General features: G+C 54.8%; 2 protein-coding genes across 4 annotated transcripts in view; one reads left to right on the top strand and one right to left on the bottom strand.

Annotated features, from left to right (window-relative positions):
- The first annotated feature begins 1999 nt into the window (after nucleotides 1-1999).
- On the top strand, nucleotides 2000-8732 carry PRAM1 (PML-RARA regulated adaptor molecule 1). The gene is made up of 13 exons (XM_049788288.1): nucleotides 2000-2041; nucleotides 2813-2875; nucleotides 2932-2991; nucleotides 4098-4374; nucleotides 4429-5610; nucleotides 5691-5757; nucleotides 5852-5922; nucleotides 7735-7792; nucleotides 7906-8008; nucleotides 8130-8292; nucleotides 8374-8407; nucleotides 8502-8536; nucleotides 8666-8732. Exons 1-13 carry the CDS (start codon nucleotides 2000-2002, stop codon nucleotides 8698-8700), a joined length of 2190 nt encoding a protein of 729 aa, XP_049644245.1. The 3' UTR covers nucleotides 8701-8732.
- Nucleotides 8733-9736: 1004 nt separating this feature from the next.
- HNRNPM (heterogeneous nuclear ribonucleoprotein M) overlaps nucleotides 9737-17317 on the bottom strand; it is a 40941-nt gene continuing 33360 nt past the window's right edge. For 2 of the 3 annotated variants that reach the window (XM_049789428.1, XM_049789429.1), the window contains 4 exons: nucleotides 15700-15753; nucleotides 12462-13261; nucleotides 12017-12068; nucleotides 9737-10160 (listed from right to left, as the gene is read on the bottom strand). In XM_049789428.1, the coding sequence (XP_049645385.1) occupies nucleotides 9997-10160; nucleotides 12017-12068; nucleotides 12462-13261; nucleotides 15700-15753 (1070 nt within the window). In that variant the 3' untranslated portion in view covers nucleotides 9737-9996. Of the gene's footprint in view, nucleotides 10245-12016; nucleotides 12069-12461; nucleotides 13262-15699; nucleotides 15754-17317 lie in introns of all 3 variants that reach the window. The other variant, XM_049789427.1, reaches the window with a different exon arrangement.

The following is a 17317-nucleotide window of genomic DNA, read 5'->3' as shown; positions in this document are numbered from 1 at the left end:
CCCGAAGGATGGGAATGTGATTCTATCAGCAAAGCCTGGAAACCCTGAAACCAAAAGCCCAGGTGAAGGGAATCCCAGATGGGGTGCAAAGGCCGGTCGGGTTTGCCCCTTTGCCTGCACCTCCCAGACTAGAAGGCCGCAGGAGCCCCAGGATGGGCAAGCCAGGGTGATGGGGAAATGGGGAGGAGGACAGGGCGCTCTCCACGGTGCAGGGGTTCAGGGACCCGCATATCCCCGGTGCCCCTCTCAGTCCTGACTCAGGGCTCTCTCCCCTTCCCCTCCATAAAGGGAAGGGTCAGGGCTGGGTTTCCTGGTTGGCACGGAGAGCCTGGGTTTGGGCAACCACCTTGGGACTCGGAACACCCTTCCTATTGGGGGGGGGTGTCCCACACCTGGTGGCTTATGTGTGGGAAGGTCAGTCCACGGGCACCCAATTTTGGGAATGTCATTCTGGCCCTCCCCACCTCCCTCCTGCCCCATCTCCTCAAGCCCTTTCCTCCTGAACAGCCGTGGGAAACATGGGAGGTCTCTTCTTGCCCCCAAGCATAAAGAGAAGATGAGGTTCGGGAATATGCCTGGAAAGTCCAGGTGTCCGCAAGCCCCCGTGGGCCCCATATCCCACACCCCCATGTCTCAGGAACTGGGCACAAGGATCCATAGCCCCGTGCAGCACTCGGGACCAAGCCGCAAAGATCAGCACCCCAATATAGGACGCTGCGTGCAGCCCCCAAACTCCATCTGGCCAGCCGGGCAACCCTCCTAGGTCGATCGTCCGAGGCCCCCAATTCCCAGCTCCTTTGTAGGACCCTGGGCCCCACAGTCCAATGATCTGGGGCTCAGGTCCCCGGGGTTCCGGCGCTGTGTCCGCTCCCCACCCCGTTTGCCCTCCTGTGCAGGAGGCGGGGAGCCCTCGGACCTCCCCAGGCTGCACCCCAGACCCCACACACAAACCCGTAGTAAAGCTCAGGGACTCAAAAGGGGGAGCGGGAAGGCGGGGCCGGGGCAGGCAGTCGATGGCGTCGCTGCTGTTCTAAATGAGACCCCGGGGAGGAGAGGGGGGCCATCCCCCAGATTCCTGTGCAAAAGAGGAAACCACGTCTGAGAGTCTCTTCCTCATGCTGGTTTATTTTTCATTTTATTATTTTTGTTCTGTTTTGGAGTCAACCCTGGGTGGCTGAGCAGTTCAAGGGCTGCTCCCCGGGCTGTTCGGATCAGAGCTAGGGGGCCTGGGCCTCCTTCACACACGGAGCCCTCCACATCTGGGTGCCTTTAGTCACCCCCCCTGGGACCACCCGGGTGCTCCTTCACAGCTGCAGCATCTCCTCCCAATCAATCCAAGTTCCAGATGATTCTCATCCCCAAGGACCTCGCAGTCCTGACGCCCAGGAGAGGGTGGGGACACACACCCCCACACATGTACTATCCAGGATTACTTCAGATCAGCTGCATGGAGGAAGCTTCCAGAGTTCAGCACAGACCAATCTTTCAGAATCTCCAGGCCATTGCATAAGAAATTTGGGGTGCATGGAGTTTCAGGCCCCTGGGACCGGAACAATTGCACAGCGGAAAGGGCGTTTGCCTCGCATGTGACCCACAGGCTTCAATCCTCAGCATCCCATAGGGTTCCCAGAGCCCAACCAGGAGTTATTTCTGACTATAGTGTCAGGAGTAACCCACTAAGAGTGGCCCCCCCCCCCAAAAAAATACACAGAAAAAGATGCAGACCCCTCCCGAACTATACCTCCGTCTCCGATTTCTGGGTGTTCCAGTTTCTCTGACCTCTGTCTGTCCCTCCCCCAGCCGGACAACCCCTCCAGAGACAAAGAAATCCACCTTCACACAGGGAAGTGTTGAAATGGAGAAGGCACATGAGGCAACCAGAGCATCAGCAAAAGCAAGGGCCCCTTGGAGTGGGCTCAACCCCCCCAAAGCCAGTCACGCACCCCACAGAAGGTGAACCCCTCTATTCCCGTGGAAGGCAAGGCTGGTGGCGGCAAGGATGGGGGGCAAGTACCAACCCCAGCACTGCTACTACACAGAGGTGTGGGGGGGGGCTTTGTAGACCGTGGTTAAGTGGGACAGGAACTGCAGATGGCCCCAGACAGGATCTGGGGACAGGCTGGGCTGGCCCCCGCCTCCCTTCCTTCCTTCCTGCTCTGCACCCCTAGCCTGTGGGGCAAACGCTGCTCTCACTTCGGAAGAGGCAGTGAGGGGCTCGTGACCCCCAAACAAACCTACTCCTGTGATCTATTCTGTGCCTGGAGTCATGGTGAGTCCCCTGGGGGAGCCCAGAAAGCTCACTCCCACCAGAGGCCAGATTTTGGGGTGTGGGAAATGGAGAAACAGGAATGACAGAATGACTGACTGTCTTTAAGGTCTGGTGGAGGTAGGGTGAGGGTATAGGAAGAAGGTGACCCCAGGATGTCCCCAGGCGCCAAAGTGCTCTGAGGGGAACAGTGGGCACAAGCCAGGTTGACAGAGGGTAACAGAATGGGTCATTCTGTCCCCCTATCTGGGTCAGTCACATACACCCTGACACCCAGGACCTCTCCATCCTATGGGTTCCCTTTATCTTTTCTTTTTCTTTTTTTTGCTTTTTGGGCCACACCTGGGGTTACTCCTGGCTATGCGCTCAGATATTGCCTCTGGTTTGGGGGACCATATGGGACACCGGGGGATGAAACCAAGGTCCGTCCTAGGTTAGCGCATGCAACGAAAATGCCCTACCAATTGCGCCATGCTCCGGCCCTGGATTTCCTTTATTCTAAGGCATCCCTGAAGGCACTAATGCCCACTTTGGTCTGTCCTGTAGGATGAGGAAAATAAATTGGCAGGGCAGAGGGCCGGGCCCCTCCTCCCGTCTCAGGGGGCCAGGGTGAGTGAACCCGCTACCCACCCCAGCACCCACTCACTGTGCCCCATCTTGGAAAGTTCCAGAAGTCCTGTACCGACAGCCTCAACATCTCTGTACATACCTGTGGAGCCGGCAAGGCAATGTCCGGATAGCATTAACACCAAGGCCTCTTTTTTTGTTGTTTTGAGGCCACACCTGGCAGTGCTGAGGCTGAATCCTGGTGTGAAGGACCCTATGGGATGCTGGGATGGCTGCCTACAGAGCCAGTGCCCTCCCTGCTATGCTCTCGCTTCTGCCCTTGTCTGATTCTTTTTTTTTTTTTGGTTTTTGGGTCACTCCCGGCTCTATGATCAGAAATTGCCCCCAGCAGGCTCAGGGGACCATATGGGATGCCAGGATTAGAACCACCGATCTTCTGTATGCAAGGCAAACACATTATCTCCATGCTATCTCTCCGGACCCTGTCTGGTTCTTTTGAAACTGGGGGAAGAGGCTGCTGGGAACAGGGGAAGTTGGGGTCGGGGTCAGATGAAGGGCAGGGAGGCCAAACCGAGCTGCGGTTCAATGCAATGTCTGAAGAAACCTTTGGGCACGGGGCAGAGGGGCACATGCCAGCTTCAAGTGATGGGGGATCCTATGGGGGGGGGGTCTGATCAGAGACCAGATGGTAAGTGACAACAGGGCAGGAGAAGAGAGGAGGCCTGGAGCAATAAGACAGTGAGGAGGGAATTTGCCTACATGAATGATGCCAACCCAGGTTCGATCCCTGGCATCCCATAGGGTTCCCTGAGCCTGCCAGGAGTGATCCCTAAAATGTAGACCCTAAGCGAAGAGCCAGGAGGAACCCCTTAACACCGCCAGGTGCGGCCCCCAAACAAAACAAAACCCATAGGTTGGAGCCAGGGCAACAGCACAGTAAGGAGGGCACTTGCCTTGCACACAGCAACCTATTTGCACCCCCAGTATCCTTTAGGGTCCCCTGAGCCTGCCAGGAATGATTCCTGAATGTAGACCCTGGGGTAAGGCCTCAGCACCACCAGGTGTGATCTTAAAAGCAAACAAAAAGAGGAAAGCTCAGAGGGACTGGGGAAAGAACCAGACTTGGGTCTGAGCATGGGTACCAGTGTGCCAGGCAGAGGGGAGAGGGGCGGCTCCCACTGCGAACATAGCCTCGGGGGATGGTGCTGAGTGGGTGACCTCAGCCCCCACACCCCTCAAGATTGGCTCTGTGTGCTCTATCTAGGGGAGCCCCCAGGACTTCCGGAGTCTGCAGGCCAGGTTCCAGGCCTCCCAACCTGAGAGCAAAAAACCCCTGAAGCCAGAGTTCAAGGTCCTGAAGAAGATTCCACAGCCTGAGCTGAGCGAACACCCCAAGAAGGGCCCTGAGTTCACTGTGGGGCCCAGAAAGGCCTCTCAGCCCACAGATCCCCCCAGGAAGCCCCCACAGAATGAGTTTGCAGATGCCCCTAGAAAGTTTCCCCAGCTCAGGAAGACTGAGATCCCGGATGCTCTCAGGAAGTCTGAGTTCATGGATCCCCCCAGGAAGCCCGAGATCCCAGATCCATCCAGGAAACCCGAGTTCACTGATCCCCCCAGGAAGCCCGAGATCCCAGATCCCCTCAGAAAGCCTGAGATCCCAGATCCATCCAAGAAACCCGAGTTCACTGATCCCCCCAGGAAACCGGAGATCCCAGATCCCCTCAGGAAGCCCGAGATTCCAGGTCCATCCAGGAAATCTGAGTTCCTGGACACCCCCAAGAAGCTTGAGTTCATAGATCCTCAAAGGAAACCCGAGGTCCCAGATCCCCTCAGGAAGCCCGAGATTCCAGGTCCATCCAGGAAATCTGAGTTCCTGGACCCCCCCAAGAAGCTTGAGTTCACAGATCCTCAAAGGAAACCCGGGGTCCCAGATCCCCTCAGGAAGCCTGAGATCCCAGGGCCCCTCAGGAAGTCTCAGTTCCTGGATCCCCCCAAGAAGCCCGATTTCCCAGATAACTCCAGGAAGCTCCCCCAGCCCGAGTTTGCCCAGACAAAGGCCCACGAAGCCGAGGGGCGGGCTCCCTCCAGGCACTTGGCGAACCCACTCCTGTCCCCCAGAAGGCCTCTGCAGCAGCCAGACCTGGGGATCCCCGTGTGCCCCAGGAAGCCGCTGATGTCAGAGCCCACAGAAATACCCTCCCAGCTCGAGCCTACTGAGCCCCCCAGAAAGTCCTCACAGCCGTCCCTGAGCGAGCCCCAGCCACAGTCCCCTAAACTGCTGGTTGTCCGGGGCCCACCCAAGAAGGCCCTGCAGCTGCCAGAGTTGGGATCTCCCCAGAGAAAGCTGCCAGCACCTTGGCAGAGCGACCACCCGCACAGGGCCCAGGGGAGCGGCGGGGCCCTGGGGAAACAGCTGCAATTTCAGGGTCTGCCCAGGACAGCCTCAGAGCCCGAATTCCCCCTCTTCCCTGCCACACAGCCCCACTGGCAACCCCAGGCCCGGCCACAGAGACACCCCGAGGCTGAGGTCCCCAGCAAGGCCCGGCTCCCTGCCTCAGTGTCCGAGAGCTCGCTGCCCTCTGCCATGGGGGTCCTGGGTCGGCACAAACCTGGGGCTCTCCCTTCTGGGGGTTCCCGGTGGAGCCTCCAAGCTGGTCCCCCAACCCGGCGCCCACTGCCCTCCCTCACCTCCCTGGGGCCTCCGCCCGCCAAACCACCACTGCCTCCTGGGCTCAGGAACATCCAGCGCTTTCGGAGTTACTTGGGGCCCATCTCAGGTGGGTTTGGGGAGACCCAGCTGGGGAGAGGGGGAATACTGGGCTGTGCCCACCTCCCTGCAGCTCGTATGTCTTCACAGCCGTACGGAGGAGCCATTCGGCAGCTGGGACCCTCGGTCAGGTCAGACCCACGAGACAACCACGGCCGTGAGTGAAGGAGTGTGGGTGGCATGGGGATGGGGGGCAGGGCAGGCTGGGGGGCTGAAATAACCCTAACTCCTCAACCCCGTGCTGTCTGCAGGGACCCCGATGAGATTTACGAGATGTACGATGATGTGGAGCTCCAAGATGAGCCTAGGCCTAAGGGTGCAGGTGTGTCGGGGTGCCCCAGGCCCCAGATGGTCTCCCTGGAACATCTCTGGTCCATGGAATGAGACCAAAAGATAGGGATGCAAGAGAAGGGTCCTGCACACTCCCAGAGGGACAACCCAGAGGCCAGGAGAGAAAACTGTGGGCAAAGGATGAAGTCAGAAAAGGCTGGGGTCCAGAGCGATAGCACAGCAGTAGGGCGTTTGCCTTGCACGTGGCTGATCCAGGACAGACCTGGGTTCGATCCCCAGCATCCCATATGGTCCCCCAAGCCAGAAAGAGGCTGGGCACAGGGGCAGCTGGGCAAGGGAGACAGACGCCAGAGTTGGGGACAGGCTGTCACAGCCTGGGACATGGAGGCAGGAGCTGAAGATGGGGTTGTCTCTGCAATAACTCCACTAGGGCACTGTGACAGACAGTTCAGGAGCCAAAGGACCCCCACACCCTTTTTCTTTTCTTTTGGGGTGGCTACACTTTGTTTTGTTTTGGTTTTTGGGTCACACCCAGCAGTGCTTAGGGGTTCCTACTGGCTCTATGCTCAGAAATCGCTCCTGGTAGGCTTGGGGGGCCATATGGGATGCCGGGATTCGAACCACTGACCCTCTGCATGGAAGGCAAAGGCCTTATCTCCAAGCTCTCTCTCCAGCCCTGTGGCTACACTTAGCAATGCTCAGGGCTTGGCTCCTGGCTCTGTTAGGTAATCACTCCTGGCAGACTCCAGGGACCTGGGGGGTGCTGGAGATTGAACCTGGGTTGGTACGTGCAAGGCCAGCACCCCTTCCAGTGTCCCATCATTCTGGACCCTCACATCCTCCTTCCTTTCTTGGTGAAAAATCAGTCACATCCAATTCAAGTCAAGCCAGCACAAGGTCTGGCCCATCAGGATACTGGGGATCTAGGCTCTCAGCTGGTTTCCCTTCTGATCTAGAATTTTTCAGGAGGGGGAGGGGACCAACCAGCCCCCAGTCGGTGGCAGAGCCAGGTAGTAACAGTCCTGTTGACACAGAGCTTCCTTGCGGGTCACCTCCACACCCCTCCAGTTTCCTCTGTCTTCGCCACACTCCAGGCTTGTCATGCTTCCCAGGTTTCCATCCTAAAGTCCCCCTTCTCATCCCATGAAAAAAAGGGCTATTCTATTCAGCTTTGACCCCAGCACTTTTTATGGTCCCCTAAGTCCTGCCAGTAGTGATCCCTGAAAACTGCCAGACGCATTCCCAACACCCACAAAAAGCACCCCCAAACAGGGCCAGATACACAGTACAAGCAGGAGGGAGCTTACCTTGCATGCAGCTGACCAGGATTCAATCCCTGGCACACACCCCCAGGATCGATCCCTGAGGAGAGGCCAAAGCACTGAGCACCTCCAGGAGTGGCCAATACCCCCCTAGAAAAAAACCTTTGCTTTGCTTTTTTGCAAGTCTTGGGCTCCCCTTTGGGAGAGTTCCCTGGCCTGCTCTGCCTCTACATACCAACACATGCCCAGAGCTGGATCTGATAGTTTATCGGCGGTTAGGATGGAAATGAGCCGCTCCTCTGGGCCAAGGCTGTGACAGGTATAAAAAGAGTGAAAAGGCCAGTTGCAGGAGAGGTGGCCCAGTGTAAGAGGAATTTGTCCTGCTGGTGTCAAGGCCCTGGGCTTTAACAGCCCTTTAACAGTCACAAAGAGGATACAACTTAAGATTGTGCAGGCAAAAATCCCGGGGATGGGGTTAACAAGTAGAAGATTGGGAAAGTCCTGAAGTGCTAAAAAATCAACACCAGAAAGTCTAAGGAAGGTTGAGAGGGGCTGAGCCCTAACTTGGTCTCTTTCCCCAGAGGAAGCAGCTTTCGTCAAGCAGCCACCCAGGTGGCCATCGAAAGAACCAGAAGTCAGGTAGCACGGGGCATGGCGAAAGGTGGAGGTCCAGGAACTCTGTGCAAGGGGGGGCCAGAGTAGCCCCTTCTCTTGTTCACAAACTCCCAACTCCTGGGGGTGGGGTATCTCAGGAAGGAGAAGGTGCCCCCGCTGCTGCCCCCCATAGATCCGAAGACCCAGAAGCTGATGAGGAAGGCAGAGAAGGCAGAGCGTGAGTTCCGGAAAAAGTTCAAGGTATAGCTATAGCTCTCTGCACAGGGCTGGGCGCAAAGTGGTACTGAGGGTGCAGGGGTTTTGGTGGGAGAGAAAAGGCACAAGACAAAGAGCTGTGGCCCATCTCCTCCCTCACCCCCAGTTTGAGGGGGAGATCGTGATCCAAACCAAGATGATGATTGACCCCAATGCCAAGACCCGGCGTGGTGGTGGCAAGCACCTGGGGATTCGGCGCGGGGAAATTCTGGAGGTGATAGAGTTCACTAACAAGGATGAGATGCTGTGTCGGGACGCTAAGGGCAAGTGTAAGTGAGCTCGGCCTGGCACGGGCAGGGGACGCACTCCCTTCCAAGGGAATCCCTCACCCCTTCCATGTTGTCTTGCAGACGGCTACGTGCCCAGGACCGCACTCTTGCCACTGTGAGTGAAGCTGGGATGGGTGCAGGGTGCTCAGGGTAGGGGTTGCCTATCATCGACGGGCTGGTCCTCACTCATCCAACTATGCTCTTTGCAGGGAGACAGAGGTGTATGATGATGTCGCTTTCTGGGGTAAGTTAAGCCTCTGGGTGGCTTGGCAGGAACCACTGTCCTGAGGGGGTAAATGTGTCCCCACCCGTGACACCACTGGGGACATGAATCATTGAGGGGCCCACAGTACCCCCCCCCATTCTGTGACAGATCCTCTAGACAACCAGCCCATTCCTCGGGGATGATAAGGCCCAGAAGCCCAGCTCTGCGCACGCGGGACCAGGAATCCACTAGAGCCCCTGGTCTGGTCAACTCTTGAGGCCTACAAGACAATTCTTGAAGATCCTGGGGCCATGAGAGGGCTCAGAGGGCGTGTGCACATGCCTGGTACAGGGATGTCCAGATAAGTCCCAGCACCATTGGGGACCTAAAGCACTGCCTGGTGGGTCCAAGTAAAGCAATAAAAGCAGTCCGAGTGTCTCTTCTTTCGATGCTCACTGGCACATGCAAGGGAACCAAGGGAGGCAGAGGGTGGCAGCACTAGGCAACCCCACTGTGCACATCTCCAGCCCATCTGGGTCCATCTTGAGGACGTTAAAAGTGCAAAGGAATCCCCCTAGAATCGGTTCTGGATGGAGATGTCAAGAAATTCACATTCCATTACCTGGTCTGGGGTAGCAGAGACGGCACCTTAAGGTGCATGTGCCGTATCCCTAGAAGTGATGTCAGAAAATGTCTAAAAGGGGCCTGAGCGATAGCACAGTGGCAGGATGTTTTCCTTGCAAAAGCCAACTAGGGATGGACCCAGGTTCCTGGTATCCTATATGGTCCCCTGACCTGCCAGGAGTGATTTGAGCGCAAAGCTAGGTAACTCCTGAGCACCACCAAGGTATGGCCCAAAACACAGGAAGGAAGGGAGAGAGGAAAGGAGGGGAGGGAGGGACGGATTGTCCAATGAAATGATCTGAGAACAGGGCCTTTGCAGTGACTGGTCCTTGGAGCTCTTGCCCTTCACCATGTGGGGAAGGCACTGGACCTGGCTTGGTCCACACTTTGGTGGCTGCTGGGATTTCCATCACAGAATGGGAAACAACAAAGCCAAACTGGATGGGATTAAGCACCAAGAGCCTGCCCTGAAAAAGTGAGGGGGGAGAGGGGGAGGCCAGGGGGGACCCCGCTGGCCAGGCCCCATGACATTCCCAGGAAGGAGACAAAGGAGCTCCATCCACGCACCCAAACCAAACCAGGGCACCCCAGCACACAGACGCAACAGCGAGCAGCTTTCAGGAACTGGTATTTATTATCAAAGTCATAGTCGATGTCAACAAGATGCCACAACTACAAAAAAAATTGCGCACGTTGCAATCTCAATGCAAACAGTCCAATGGAACCCCAGTCATTAAAAAAGTAATTCAAATTACCCCCAAAAAGCAACTGAATTTTTTAAACATCTTTATACATCCAGCCAACAAATTAAAATGGTTAACAAGAAAAAATACAAATTCAGAGGTCTGGTATCGATGTTTAAAAAAGGCAACTGCTTAAGCGTTTCTATCGATTCGAACATCAATCTCTCGGCCACTCAGCTTCATCCCATTCATCATCCGGCAGGCGCGCTCTGCCACCTCGGGCGACTCAAACTTAACCACACCGCACCCCTTGGACTTCCCATTCTCCATCTTGATGTCGGCGTACAGCACGTGGCCTGGGTGGGCACAGGGAGGGAGAGAGACCACAACGCGTCAGCACCCCCAGCGCAGCCTGCCCGGCTCCACTCAGTCCAGATCACCTGTTGGATTTCGGTGCACAGAGTCATAGGGGGGACACGGGGCGCAGGACAGCGTGGCAGGCAGGCAGCTATGGGGGCATGGCCTCAGCACTGTTGCCATGTTTCTGCCAGCAATAGGACCAGCCAGACGGTGCCCAGAGAAGGGCCACCTCACCAATGGGCCTTTATACTCAGTAAAGGCTAGGGACAGCTGGGGACAGGCCAATCAGGAATGACCCTATCAGGAAGCAATGACCTTAGTGCTTAATGCAGGCACTGCACTGTGTGTGGGGGGGACCTGAGGCCAGGGGTCACATTCCAGGACAGTGATGGGGCTACGCCCAGGATGGTTCAGAAATGGCTGAAACAAGGCTCTTGCCAATACCCTGTGAAACAAGAGCAATTTGGAAACAGCACTTGCAATTTGAGGCTCTGGGACATGTGGGAGCAGCAAGAGAAAGGAACAAATCAAGGGACAAGAAACTACAGGAGCCTGTGGGCGGGGACTTTACAAATAAGCAGAGATGGGGCTGGAGATAGCACAGTGGTGGGGCGCCTGGCATGCAGCTAGCCCAGAAAGGACCCGAATCCCATATGATCCTCCAGCATGCCATAGGTGATTTCTGAGTGCAGAGCCAGGAGTAACACAAGTGCTGCCGGGTATGGCCCAAAAATCAATCAATATAATAAAGTTTAAAAAAATACTACTACCCGGAGAGATAGCACAGCGCGTTTGCCTTGCAAGCAGCTGATCCAGGACCAAAGGTGGTTGGTTCGAATCCCGGTGTCCCATACCCCCGTGCCTGCCAGGAGCTATTTCTGAGCAGACAGCCAGGAGTAACCCCTGAGCACCGCCGGGTGTGGCCCCCCCCCCCCCAAAAAAAAAAAAAAAAAACCTACTAATAAGCAGAGGACCAAAGAGGAGCCTGCTCCCATCCCACTCTGGGAAGGTGTCGGAGCTCAAACACTGGGTGCCTGGAACCCAGGCATGAACAACTGGGTGATTTCATCATGACCAAATCAAAGTGATTAAAAAGAAAAAGGAATGTGCTAGTGTGAAACTAAGTTGTGGGGACAGGGGACCAGATCTGGGCAGGAAGGAAGGCTATGACTCAACAATGCACCCTAACAGAAGCAGCGGGAACAGCCAGGAGTGGTGAAACATGAGGCACTGCCGAAACAGGAAGTGGACAGCCTGGAGCAGCCCAAATGGCCCCCAGATCTGGTGACCAGGAACAGAGAGCCGGGGACAGGGGGCAGAGGTGCATCTGAGGCGCAGCACTGAGCAGAGGCAGAGGCCAGCCCTCAGAAGGGGCAAAGGCTCACCCAGTGAGTCCCCACTTAAGGCACCAGTCAGGTTCTGAACATGTGTCAGTCCAAAAGACTAATACTGGGAACTGCTGCTTGGACATCACAAGGGATTCAACCCTTGTGGGCCCAACAAATGGATCCTGAACAAAATGACCTTATTCCAGGTCCTCCTCAAACTCAGAGCTCAGAAACACGAGCCCCAAATGTTGGGCATCTGGGGATCACTTGGAAATCAGGGAGACCCCACTCACTTCTTTTCAAAAGCCCTAAGAAGAAATGGAAACCCAATAGGAACCTTAGAAAGCTACCCACATAACCAGCCTGGCAGAAAAATGGCAAGTGCCATCGGTCCTGTAGAGCCAATGACCAGAGGACGCAGAGACTACATGGGAAGTAGCCCCAGCCAGGTTAAGCTGCCACTAACTAAGATCTCTGAAGCCACAAGCCCTGGAAACATTCTAGAGCCTTCCTCAAACACTTACCACACTCGTTGAATTTGTCTTTTAGCATCTTCCATGTAAAATCAAATGGGAGCTGAGGGAGAGGGAAAAAAAAAAGAGACCAATGAAGCGATTAGACCAAATTCTAACCTATATCACAATTGGCTGAGGGTGCTGGTCACCAGCTGCCTTTCAAGCTCAGCTAGGCACAAGGCAGCTGGGTCTAAAACAAGGCTCCAATCCCACAGGATAAAGAATCCGATCAATGTTTTGAGGGTTAGTCTCGGTGCCCCTAACTACAGTCCAGGGGCCCCTTCCTTGAGAAGCCCAGGTTCCCACACCTAAGCCTCCCTCCTTCCTCTGCCTAATCAGTTCCCAAAATGTAAGCACCTCAGGGGTAGGGGGTGGGGGCAGGCACGCCATTCAAGCCCTGGGACACCCAGGCCCGTCCACCCACTCCAGAGAAGTTTCCTGAAGCATCACTTACGTTTCTCACAAATATCTGGCAGGCCTTCCTGGCCACCCCGGGCGCATGACCTCCAGCTCCAAAAGAACCAGCAAAGCTTCCTCCAAAATTGCCACGCTCCATCTCGATGGCACGGTCAAAGGTGGCACCGCCGGCGCCACCCATGGCGAGGCCCATCCGCTCAATGCCTGCGCCCAGGGCTGGGCCCATGGCGGGCCCCATCCGCTCCAGGCTGTTGGCGCCCATGCGCTCCAGGCCCATGCGCTCCAGACTGTTGGCGCCCATGCGCTCCAGGCCTATGCGCTCCAGGTTGTTGGCGCCCATGCGCTCCAGGCCCGTGGCCATGCGATCCATCACTGGGCCCATGCGCTCCAGGCCAGCCCCCATGCCTGCGGGCACCATGCGCTCCATGCTCAGGCCCATGCGCTCGATGGCAGGGCCCATGCGCTCCACACCAGAGCCCATGCGCTCAATGGTCTGGCCGACACGGTCGATGGGTGTGGCCATGCGCTCCAGGCCAAAGCCCATGCCGGCCCCCATGCGCTCCACACCGGAGCCGATGCGCTCCATGGTCTGGCCCATGCGCTCGATGCTGGAGGCCATGTGGTCGAGGCCCAAAGGGCCCATGCGCTCGATGCCAGAGCCCATGCGCTCTACAGAGCCCATGCGGTCCATGACCAGGCCCATGCGCTCGATCTCAGAGCCCACGCGATCCATGCCGTGGCCCAGGCCTGCGCCCATGCGCTCCATGCCGGCACCCCCGATGCGGTCAATGCCAGGACCCATCCTCTCAATCCCGGGCACACTGCCTCCACCGGCACCTGAAATGAACACAAACACAGGAGGATATGAGGGACCAGCCTTTCTGTGCACACACCGGGCCAGAAAGAGGGACCTGGGTGCAGAGCACCAAACCAAGCACTTCACAAGCACAACAAACCAGGGAGTTAAGTGCCAACATTGGGAATCAGACACTCCTAAATTGCAGCATCGTTATCTGGGAAGTAAATCCTTCCTCCACCTTCAGTGCTGGGCTTGACCCCCACACGAGTCTAAAAGGAGGGAAGGTTTTGCCCTAGTGCACTTGGGTCACCAATAACCTGTCCATTCCTTGGGAGAAGCTTTATGATCTGTAAATGTCAAACCCAAAAGCAGACACAGAGGGCCACCATCAGGAGTGCCGGCTCGCAGCCCATTAGGGTTAAGTCGGGCAGCATTTCCTTAGCACCTTGAGAGCAGAGTAGTAATTAGGTGAATTAGACACACCAATAAGCTCTAGGTAGAGGAATAAACAGCTTGTACAGGGAGCTGTCTGGCCAGTGGCCCTGCAGAGAAGATTCTGCATGAGGCTGAGGATCAGGTCCTTAGTGCACCTGTGCTTGGTCTACCGTGCACAGGAACCTCCGCATTGGAATGGGCTCTGGCTGAAAGGCCATTTTCCACATGTGGAGTCGAGGGTCCCTCTTTCCCCAGTAAGAGCTCTGAAAATGGCTCAAGGTGAGCCTCCATGCAGTCTACTACGGCTCCAGACAGCCCAGACAGGAGGCAACGCTCCAAAATTTCAAGAGCTAATTCTCTTGGCCAACGCCAGGAGCTTTTTACGAATCACCTAGTTTGGTTTTTGGTCTGGTATTAGACATGGGTCTCAGACACTGTGGGAATGGTAAAGGGTGGAGAAAGGGCAGAAAGGCTGCTGTACATAAGGACCCCCTCCAAAACCACAATACCACAGAAATCACCAGCCAGGAGTTACCATGAAAATGCTGAGGGGCCAGAGAACCCATAGCGGTCACAACCAATAGTTATTGTCTTGCATGCAGCCAACCCAGGAACAGACCCAGATCCCGTGCCTGACAGAAGCAATTTTTGAGGGCAAAGCCAGGAATAAACCCTGAGCACCATCGGGTGTAGCCCAAAACAAAAAAAAAGCTGAGACATTGCTGTAAGGGAAAATCAGACTGACCTTGAATAAATAATGCAGATGAAAACATTTAGTTTGAAATGCCCAGCTAAAAACAAAAATCTACCAATGGAAAAATATACTAAAACACTTTTTTTGTTTTTTTGGGCCACACTCAGTGACACTCAGGTTATACTGGCTATGTGCTCAGAAATCACTCCTGGCTTGGGGGATCGAACAGTGATCTGTCCTAGGCTAGTGACACCAAGGCAGACACCTTACCACTCTGAGTCACCACTCCGGCCCCTTCAGTGGGCAGTAAAAACTGATTACTTTCTCCCTTAATTCCTGAAATTTTAGGAGTGTACATTTTTTTGAGAAACCATGTGTGCATTAGGCAGTATTTCAACACCACCTCGTACAGTGACGGCTAACCTTTTTGAGCCCGAGTGCCCAAACTGCCGCACAAAACCACACAAAATTTCCTCAAAGTGCCAGCACGTCAATTAAACCTCAATAACAAGATTTTAGTATCACACTCGCCTCCTGCCGAGCCACGTATCTTAATTGCGGACCTTCCCGAGTGCCAGCTGCAAGGCCTTCACGTGCTACCGTTGGCGCACGTGCTATAGGTTCGCCATTGCTGACCTAGTACAACTTAATTTGGGGGGCTTGGGGTCAGGCCCAGTGATAGTAGTGGCACTTAGAACTTACTCCTGGGTCTCAACTCAGGAATCATTCCTAGTGGGGCTCACAGGACCCAGGTGAGGCGCCAGAGATGGAACCCAGCTCAGTCATGAGTAAGGCAAACGCCCTCCCATTGTTGTATCACTCTTGCACCACCAACTCAATCACCTTTATGAATAAGACACTACAAAATGCCAAAAACAAAATCTCCCCATTAAATTCTGAGGCCATGGGGCCGGGTAGGTGGCGCTGGAGGTAAGGTGTCTGCCTTGCAAGCGCTAGGACCACGGTTCGATCCCCCGGCGTCCCATATGGTCCCCCCATGCCAGGGGCGATTTCTGAGCACATAGCCAGGAGTAACCCCTGAGCGTCAAACGGGTGCGGCCCAAAAACCAAAAAAAAAAAAAAAAAAAAAAAATTCTGAGGCCATTACAATGACAATGGTTAGTGCTTACAAGCACACCTCAGAGGTTGCGTGTATTTTAGAGCTATTAACTCTTTCCAACAACTAAGAGGCAAACACTTGCATATTCTGTTTCAGGATAGAATGAGCTCTTCAATAACCTGGCGATGGACAAATGGCACAGCTTGGGAGAGAAAGACACTCAATCCTCATCCCCCTCAGCTGTTCCAACCTCCTGGAGAAAGGAAAATGCAGAAGCAGTCTCCTACCTCCTCCCTGCTTGGCAATGATCTCTCCTCTCTTCAGTGCATTACTTAGAATTTCTGTGGAAAACAGGAAGAAAAAAAAAATCAGAAATTACTCTAAGGCAATAGAAATGTGATTGTTTCCAGATTCTGAAGTGAGAATACAGGTAATACAAGTAACGAGAAAGGGAGGAAGGGGAAGGTGGGAACACACAGAAAGAGACGGGCCCTGTGTTAGGAGCAGCATCTGCCAAATCAACAGCCCGCCCCCCCACACACACACACCAGAAGTAACAGTCTGGACCCACAGCCTGCAGCCACAGACACAGATGAGGAACAAGCTGAGGACACTAGTCTTATGGAAAGGGTTGGGTGTGACAGGGACACTGAAACAATGTCTCAGGAAAACAAAAATTCTGGATATTCTTGGTCTCCCAACACTGTTACTGGGAGACTTTGGAAACTTCCATCTGAATAGCACTTTCAGGAACAAACCTAGTGCCTACATCTTGGCCAAATGGCCTCATTCTAATACCCTACAAAGGAGATGGAAGAAGATCCTACCCAGTTTTTTCTAGTGCAATAATTGAGAACTGGGGGTGACGACGGGATGCATCACTATGACAGGCTTTAGACTGGTCCTGGAACAGCACTCACTCAAGGTGCCCTGGGCTTCACCAGGCACCTGAGTGATAAAAGTCCAGTCCCTTCACAGACCGTAGGATGTCCCCACAGCCAGAAACGCCCTGATCACCTTTGAGCCACCTCAGGCCGGGTCCTCTGGAGTCAATGCATCCACACCTACTGACCCACAGCCAGAGGTCTGGGCAGCAGCACCTCCAGAATCTCCCGAGACCTGACCTTGGAAGTCACTCAGCACTGCACAGGCCTGTTTGCAGCACAAGGGACAGACCTGCTCCAGCAATAATGATGGAGAGACAGAAAACAGCACCCACAGAACTCAAGTGTCAAGAGAGGTTCCAAGAAAGATTTCCACCGAGCCCATCTGGCAAACCCCATATCCATGTGATACAGACATTTGTCCAGACCCTGGGATCCTGGGCCTGCCTCTGAAACCCAAGGAGTAGCCAGGACTGTAGTGACCTTTCTGTGCCAGCTCAGGCGTTGTCATAGGCACCAGGGAGAAGGCAGCAGCCTGGTCACAGGGAACAAAGTCACGTGTCCTGCTAGCCTCACCTGGGGGTTTCCCATAGTCAGTTTTTAGTCAAGAAATTTTATTTTTAGAGTCCAGAACTCTGAAGCCACAGCAGACCCAGGTTCAACCCCTGGTGCCTGTTATATCCTAGTCATTGTGTCCACTCTCCTACCACCAACAGGAATGACTCCTAATTGCAGAGTAGCAAGCCCTGAACACCGTTGGGAATGGCCCCAAAACCTAAATAAATAAATAAATGCCCTACCATTTCAAGACAAAAACACAAAGCCATCTCAAGTGATGGAGCCGGCTTCCACCCCAAACCAGAAGTCCAATGCAGCAAAGGCAGAAGATGCAAATGTGTGGGCCAGCAATGCTCTGCCCCTGAGCTCCAGGTAACAAGTCTTTTTTTTTTTTTTGGTTTGTGGGCTACACCTAGCAACATTGATCTAGTCACCAACACCTACCACCCACCCTACATCATCC

This window comes from Suncus etruscus, chromosome 15, assembly GCF_024139225.1.
Source record: "Suncus etruscus isolate mSunEtr1 chromosome 15, mSunEtr1.pri.cur, whole genome shotgun sequence".
In the NCBI taxonomy this organism is placed as follows: domain Eukaryota; kingdom Metazoa; phylum Chordata; class Mammalia; order Eulipotyphla; family Soricidae; genus Suncus; species Suncus etruscus.
This window is presented reverse-complemented; position numbering and strand designations above follow the sequence as displayed.

Bases quoted from the DNA above. Each gene is read 5' to 3' on its own strand.
- PRAM1 (XM_049788288.1), top strand. From the start codon at position 2,000: ATGGGGGGCAAGTACCAACCCCAGCACTGCTACTACACAGAG. The intron at 2,042-2,812 runs GTGTGGGGGGGG...TCTGTCCTGTAG, and splicing joins AGCACTGCTACTACACAGAG to GATGAGGAAAATAAATTGGC. The intron at 8,009-8,129 runs GTATAGCTATAG...CCTCACCCCCAG, and splicing joins AGTTCCGGAAAAAGTTCAAG to TTTGAGGGGGAGATCGTGAT.